This window comes from Equus caballus, chromosome 19, assembly GCF_041296265.1.
Source record: "Equus caballus isolate H_3958 breed thoroughbred chromosome 19, TB-T2T, whole genome shotgun sequence".
Classification (NCBI taxonomy): domain Eukaryota; kingdom Metazoa; phylum Chordata; class Mammalia; order Perissodactyla; family Equidae; genus Equus; species Equus caballus.
The window spans coordinates 49,205,481-49,213,233 of NC_091702.1; the positions used below are offsets into that span (position 1 = coordinate 49,205,481).

The 7,753-nt window shown below is 40.1% G+C and overlaps 1 protein-coding gene across 7 annotated transcripts in view; it reads left to right on the forward strand.

The window, feature by feature from the left end:
* GSK3B (glycogen synthase kinase 3 beta) overlaps positions 1 to 7,376 on the forward strand; it is a 203,045-nt gene extending 195,669 nt beyond the window's left edge. For 4 of the 7 annotated variants that reach the window (XM_070243736.1, XM_001502477.5, XM_070243737.1 and 1 more), the window contains one exon: positions 6,675 to 7,376. Coding sequence is in view for 4 of the 7 variants with exons in the window: in XM_001502477.5 (XP_001502527.1) it covers positions 6,675 to 6,742 (68 nt within the window). In the remaining 3 variants the exon portion in view is untranslated. Of the gene's footprint in view, positions 1 to 2,610; positions 5,002 to 6,674 lie in introns of those variants that run through there. The other 3 variants (XM_070243734.1, XM_070243738.1, XM_070243735.1) reach the window with 1 other exon arrangement.
* Positions 7,377 to 7,753: the final 377 nt, after the last annotated feature.

Consider the following 7,753-nt stretch of genomic DNA (forward strand, 5'->3'; position numbering starts at 1 on the left):
CATGTCCGCGCCCAGGATTCGAACCGACGAAACATTGGGCCGCCTGCAGCGGAGCGCGCGAACGTGACCGCTCGGCCACGGGGCCAGCCCCAATGTCAGATCTTCTTGATTAAATTGGTGAATGTCCTATCAGACCTTCTTCCATGTGTTCTTCAAATATTTCTCAGTTCCTTGCCTGAAGTCACTTGCTTATATTCATTTGTCTTTTCTTATTCCTTGTTCCTAAATTAGGTCTTTTAACTTAAAAGATGAAAATGTTTCCTGTATCCCCATGACCTTCAGTTCCCTACCCTCAAAACCCAATCTTCTTAATTAAAATGGGCTCTGCCCCTGAGTTTGGAGAAGCTAAGATTTCTCTGCTGCTGGCAGATCAAATATAAACAGTCTAATTGACAGGCCCTCCAGGTTTGCTGGTGGATTGGTTGGCTCACTGGAGTCTGAATTTCAGTTCTAATTTTGAAATGACTGAAGCCACCTAGTGTCTTATACCACACCTTTTCCTTGAAAGAATTGGAAAGGAAAGGTGATGATGCTCTGCTGAGGAGGGTTTCATTTCCCCTTCCCTCTCCCTCGTTATTACACATGCAAAATTGTCAAAATCATAGTAGACATTATAAAGAGGAAAATGAAAATTAAGTCCCTCTCCTTACAGGTGATCCTTGGGTTTCATGAGTGTGGATTATGGTTTCAATTTAAATAGCAGCTTAGGGTGCACTTTTGATTCTCTGTGAGTCATGGTCTTATTTGTTCATGTGTCAGTTAACAGTACTAATATCCAAGACACATTTGTATAGTAGGGGCATTTCCACTTGGAACAGCTTGAATCACAATATCCTCAGTTAGCTACAAGATAGAAATAATATATCCCAGGCTGCCAAAATTTTATATTTTAGAGGAGTTGGCCTGTCATGAGACATTTCTAACTATCATAGAAAGAGGATAGCTGGTGAATAGAAACATATAAAATGTGCTTGGGAGAGCATCATAAAAGAAATAAAGAAATAAAAATATACTTCAAGTTCCAAAATATACTTAGAAAGTACATATAAAACACAAAAAGGATTTGATATATCTGAAATATGCTCTTTTATTAATATGCCAATAATAAAAATATTTAAAATATAATTTTGTAGCTTTTGAGAACTTGAAACGTTTAGGCTAAATAAGGAACTAAATTTTTATTTTCATTTAATTTCAATTAAATTTAAATAACCATAAATAGCTATGTAGCCACCCTATTAGAAAGTGCAGATAGAACATTTCCATCATTACTCCTGGGCCAAACAGTAAACACTTGTGTCAGTTAGAAACCTTTAACTTTTATAGACCCATATTTCTGGAATACTGATTCATGGTGGCAGGGCCTTTGGAACCCCAGCTCCTAGGTTTATTCTCTGTCCGTTCTTCCCACCTGGTTTCCTTATTTTCTATTATCTTTTTATTTAAACCTTTGGCAGCAGTTTATAAATGTGGGACCGTATGTTCACTGTCCTTCCTGTTCACATTTGCACATTTGATCAGACTCATTTGGAGGGAGAATGGACAGGATACTTGCTGATACATTAGATCTGTTGGGGAGGGAAAGGGAAGAACCAAGGTTGAGAACTTTAGGTTTGTGACCTGAGCAACTAGGTGGGGCAGTTTCCTCAATATTGAGACAGCTGCCCATCAAATCCGTGACTCAGTTATCTAGCAACTCTTACAGATCTCTGAGAATCTGGGAAAAGAGCTATGGATCCTCCCCTAGAAAAATATATGTGTATCGTTTATGAAATTTTGCACATAAAAATTTAGGACAAAAATCACAGCCTCGTGGACGCTTTTGGGAACTTGATGCCTTAGAGCATCACTCTAGCCTTCACTATGGGATTGCCCAACTTGTCATTTTTACCTCTGAAGTTACACAGAATAAAATTGGTTTCAGTTAAATACATGCACACATTCCCTTTGCCGTATCCAGTACAAAAACCATAGAACCATAGACTCTTCTCAAAACTAGGGAAAAAGCAATTGATCATCCATGCAGTCTTCCTTGTCTTGTGTAGTGTATTAGGAGCATACCAAATTTTGTAGAGGGAGTTGGTTAGTGGCGCTCTCATGGGCTTGTGAGCATAAACCCTCACTGGCATTTAAGTTCTTTGACATATATGTGTGTTTTAGTTATCTATTTCAACACATCAAGATATCCCAAAATTTAGCAGCTTAAAACAAGAGTAAACATTTATTATCTCACCGTTTCTGTGTGTCAGGAATTCGTAAGCAGCCTAGCTGGATCGGGTTCTAGGTCAGGGTCTCTCATGAGGTTGTAGTCAAAATGTCAGCCAGGGCTGTAGACATCTGAAGTCTTGCCTGTGTTGAAAGATCTACCTCTAGGATGGCTCATTCACATGGTTAGTGAATCTGTGCTGGCTGTATGCAGGAGGTCTCAGTTCCTCACCATGTGTACCTCTCCGTTGTGCTACGGGAGTGTCTCACATTGTGGCAGCTGGCTTTCCCTAGACCAAGTAATCCAAGAAGGGGAGGACAAGGTGGGTAGAAGCCATAGTGTCTTTTATGTCCTAACCATTATGAAATCACCATTATTTCTGCAATATTCTGTTGGTTATACAGGTCAACCCTATTCACTGGGGGAGGGGACTACATTAGAGCATGGAGACCAAGAGGCATGACCCTTTGGCACCGTCTTGGAAGGTGGCTGCCACGTGTATAAGAATGGTCTTCTACCTTCTCCTAAGCTGAGTATTCTGTCCATTCCCCCTCAAGTCCATCCCCAGTTTGTTCTGCAGCAGCATCAGAGGGTGGTAAATGGGCATTAGTTTTTAGGAGTGTGGAAGTCAGTGAAATATCAGCTGTATGGTTGTTTCGAAATCACTTGCATCTCTGTATACCCCAACAGACTGTTTGAAAATTAGAAAATAAAATAACTAAATATACTTTTAATTCTTATCATAGGTTCACTGGTCTGTTTTAATGTAGTAACCCTTTTAGATAATAAAAATAGGCTTGTAGAAATCACAGTGAATTATGTAGGGGTTAGATCTAAATGAAAGTCCCCTTAAGCTCGTTTCTTCCTTTGCTGGGAAATCTTTTCTTCTATCCCCTACTGCCCGTAAAAGTCGTCATTCCTTTTCTCTGCTCCCTCTGTGCTCAGCTCTCCCACTTGTTAGCTCTACGACCTTGGGCACATTACTTAAGCTCTTTGTGTCTCCATTTTCCCATTTGCAGAATGGGGGCAATAATTGTGCCTATTTCTTGGGGTTACTGTGGGAGCTGAATGACATGCTTGCAGTGTACTTAGTGTGATGTTTGGCACATTGGTAAGCACTCAGATGTTAACAACTGCTGCCACTCATGTTTATTGTGGTGGTGATGGTGGGTATTGTAGTCACACTAAACAATAAATTTATGTATTTTTAAGGGTCTCCTTTTACCTTTCCATTTATTGAACAATTAGTATAATCCAAGTACTATGCCAAGCACTTCATAGGCAGGTGGTATTATCACCATTTTACAGATAAGGAATTGAGTGTTAGAGAGGTTAAATAACTTGTTCCAAAATCACACAGCTATTAAGTTGTACAACTAGGTCTCATACTCAGTAAAGCTTTGTGGAATTGGATTAGATTTAAGAATCTCTGTGAATTTCAGAGGAGCATCTCAAGACTAAAAACTTGAGACTGTACAGTCTGATTATTCTTAGTTGGATTGGATGCTTTATAATCAAAAGATGTGAGCCTGTCCTTTAAACCCTGGTGCCAGGGAGCACCATTTTTACCAATATGAATGTAATGGGAGGGAATGCAGGAGAATCAAAATGAGCTTTGCTGTTTTTAAATAGTTACTGTTTAAAAGTTTGAGAAGAAAAGTTAGAGAAATTACAGTAAACATCCAAATCCAGTGAAAATTTATCAGAATTTTAAATTAACGAACACTTTTAGTATAGAAGTCTCATATTAATTCAGTTATGTAAAGTAATTTACAGAATTGAAAGTGGGAGCAAAATAAGCACGTACCAAGAACTGATGAACTGGAGCTCTGTGCAGCTGCTAGGCTGGGCGGTCTGGACGCCCATTGAGTTTACAGAACATCACGGTCTTTTGTTTTGCTTTTCTCCGCCCTGTGCTATGTCTCCCTCTGAAAAACAGAGAACTCTCTGTTTTTCTTAGCAAGGACATGTATAATTTGATTTTAAGTGGAGTTCATTGCACTTGGCAAAGGTTTGGTGGGGTTGTTTTTTTGATGAATGAGTACAGCATTGTGACTTTTGGTATCAAGGATATTTGTAATCAGAATAATTAGCTGTTAAAATTTTACTCATCAAGTGATTTGGAAATAATTCAGAGAAAAAATATGAGCTCATTAAATTACAAACCTGAGGAGTAAGAGTACCTTTTCAAATTTTATTGTTCAGAAGGTGAATTCATTTCTGGCTATATGTCCGCTTAAAAGGCTTGTGCTTTTTATTATGGTCATACAGGCTGCCTTGAATTTATCCAAAGAAGGAGAGACTAGTTTGAGGAATGTCATAAGCTCACAGGTAATAGCCAGTGAAAGAATGTCTCCAGATTAATAGCTCAATAGGATTTTGCCAAAGAGCAAATTAACATCATGGGCTGGGTGGCCATGTAGCGGAGCTCTGGTGGGTGTGGCTGATGTAGCTGATGGCTGCCATGGCCAGAGCTGCTAACAGTGCTGGTATATGTGCTGATGTTGTGGTCAAGAGATCAATTCCTGATGATTGGTCACTCTCTTAAGTCCTGGGGAAGACCAGAATGTGGCAGTTTTACCTGTTGTCTTCACATACTGAAAATGAGAGAAAAGTGCTGTTGATGATCATGGAAGGTGCTGAGTGTCATCCAAAGCATAGGAAATGCTACAATGAGCTTGGATTTGTGAGCAACATTATAATTCTGAAATAGCTCTGGGGCCTTTCAGGCTTTCTCTGGATTGTTGTTTTTAATGCAGCCTGTGCCTAAATTAGGAAAATGAGTATTTTTTTCCCAAGAAAGGTTTACAGGAACCTGTGGCCTGGACAGAAACTGATGTTAGGTGATTATTGATGCACAGAATTTGGATGATTGTTGAGAGTAAAACTCCTGCTAAACTGAGCCTATCTGAGAAAGACCAGGGGTCGTGAATGAAGCGTTAGACACAGATACTTACTGATTATTGGAAAAGGCTGCTTACCTGCCTTTGAAGAATAGATTCTATGTCATCTACTCTCTCCTGCCACCTGTCCACGTGCCATACCAATGAGTGAATGTGACTCCGTGCCATGGACAATATGAACCTCACGTAGGGACCCTGATGCCATAATATCTGCACTTATTTGCATGAAAACAGGATTAGAAACAGCTTTAAATGTTTTGAAGGAAATTAAATGACTTAACCATAACCATTCAAATTAAGAGATATAAACATTTCTTCCTCAGAGTCTGAGTTAAATGTGTGTAAGGACAAATTGTTTTGAGAGCAGGAAAATCAGGAATCTAGAAAAGAAGTATAATTTTTATAGAGTGGCCATTGAAATGATAAACTGAATAGCTAATCCTTGTTAAAGAATTCCTGTGTGTCTTTGGGGTCTTTTGTTTCTCTCTCTAATGAAAAAATTTAAGTAGAAAGATCCAAGGATCACATGTTGCATTCAGCAATGATATTGTTTACTCATCATAGGACATAGGAGAGCTTCAGTCTGGTTTTTGGTGTCACCAGCCTTGATGGCCAAGGGTTGTGTGACTTCTAGGGAGATGGCTCTTGGAAGTTGCCCATCCCAGTCAAACCACGTCTCTTCTTGCTCAGGGCTTAGTGTGAAGCGTTTGGGGGAAAATTTGCCTAGCAGTATATTCCCAGTCATGTGTGATGACTGGGATGACAGGGATGCAATTTGACTAGCCACTGCAGCAGTCTGCCTACCTGAGATGGAGAGCCAATCTGGACACAATTAAATGCCCACTTAAACATTAATGGATGCTGTGAAAAAATAATGAACTTAAAAGGGAGGGGGGTTAAAGTTGGTTATAAAGTTATACGTATTTCCAAAGGGCTTGGCAAAATAAGGTCACTGCCAAGATATTTGACCACAAGATGCTTTATTGAATTGAATAAGCAAATTGGTACTACAGTGGTTATTTCTTTTTTGCTGATTGTCTTCCATTTCTGTGAATAATGAAGAGGGACTGTACTTAGAAAGCAAGCAACTGAGTTTGATTTGTGCCTAGTGCTTCTGCCTGTCAACACTGACCCATATTGCTTTCACTGCCTCCACCCATTTCACCTGCTTAAGCAGATGGCACATTGTAACATGGCTCAGAATTTTCAGCAAGGTTTCCCAGCTGTGCATTGTTCATTTATTTTCAAGTGAGTTAGACTCCAGCTGAGTATTCATGCACAGCTAAGCCCAGCTATAGCAAGAGCTTTGACAGAAATGATGTCTGGCTCCGAGTCTGTAATTTACTCAAAGACACTATCTTCCCTGCACCAAGACCAGACCAAGGCATGGTCTTAGCGCTAAGCAGAAAGAAATTCAGATTTCATAGTATTGGCCATACTTAAAACAGTTCCAGGTATAGCTTGGAAGACCACACAGCTCACAGTCTGCAGTTAAGGCAGTGTACTTTTCTCTTTGGGGTGTTAAAGCATTGCTCATGATCTCTTTTGGGACTTTCGATTTGCAGATGCTAATGCTGGAGACCGTGGACAGACCAATAACGCCGCTTCTGCATCAGCTTCCAACTCCACCTGAACAAGTCCCGAGCAGCCAGCTGCACAGGAGAAACCACCAGTTACTTGAGTGTCACTCAGCAACACTGGTCACGTTTGGAAAGAAAATTAAAAAGAGAAAAAAAAAAACCTGTTCATTTTAGTGTTCAATTTTTTTTATTATTATTATTATTGTTCTTATTTAACCTTGTAAAATAGCTATAAATACAAACCAATTTCATTGTATTCTCACTTTGAGGGAGATCCAGGGGGTGGGAGGGGTTGTGGGGAGGGGGAAAGCGGAGCACTAGAACACACAATCTCTCCCACGACAATCTTTTTTTATCAAAAGTCTGCTGTTGTATACTTTAAAAACAGGACTCCTGCCTCATGTCCCTTCCACAAAATAAGAAAACGTTGTTCTGTGCTGAAGTTTTTTTGAACTTTGTTTTCTTCTAAAGTCAAGTGTAAGACTTTGGTATAGTGCACAGCTTGAAATTGGTTGGGAGCTTAGCAGATGTAACTCAGTGGGGACTTAAATGTCACTTGTAAAATTAATCCATATCCTCGGGTGTTTGAAGACTTGCCTTTGTCATGTTGGTGGCAGGTGTGGCAGACAAAAAAGGAAATGTGTATCATTTGTAACCCAGGGAGGTCAATAAAATTTGAAACTATAAGGGGAAGATTCTTCATTGATTTGTTAAGGTTTTGTTTTGCTCTGAATTAGTGCTAGTGGTGAAGAAACTCAGTAGGAGGCTGCCAGAGGAGGAGCACGCGCGCTCCACGGGTGGGTCTCTGCCTGACCAAAGGTTCCGTGCAGATCTCAGTAGTTTTGAACTGATGACCTAGGAGAAGACTGAAAAAGGTGTTGAGCTGGCCACTCTGGCTGCAGAGGTCAAAAGCCGATGGACCTGGAGGAAAGGGACAGGCCAGGGGCACATCTCACCACTGTGGATGAAGTTGTCCAGATTGTTTTCTAAAGTTGCTTCCCTTGCAAAGATTCACTTGAGAGGACATTATAGTTAAATAATGTGAACTGTAACAGTCTACTGGT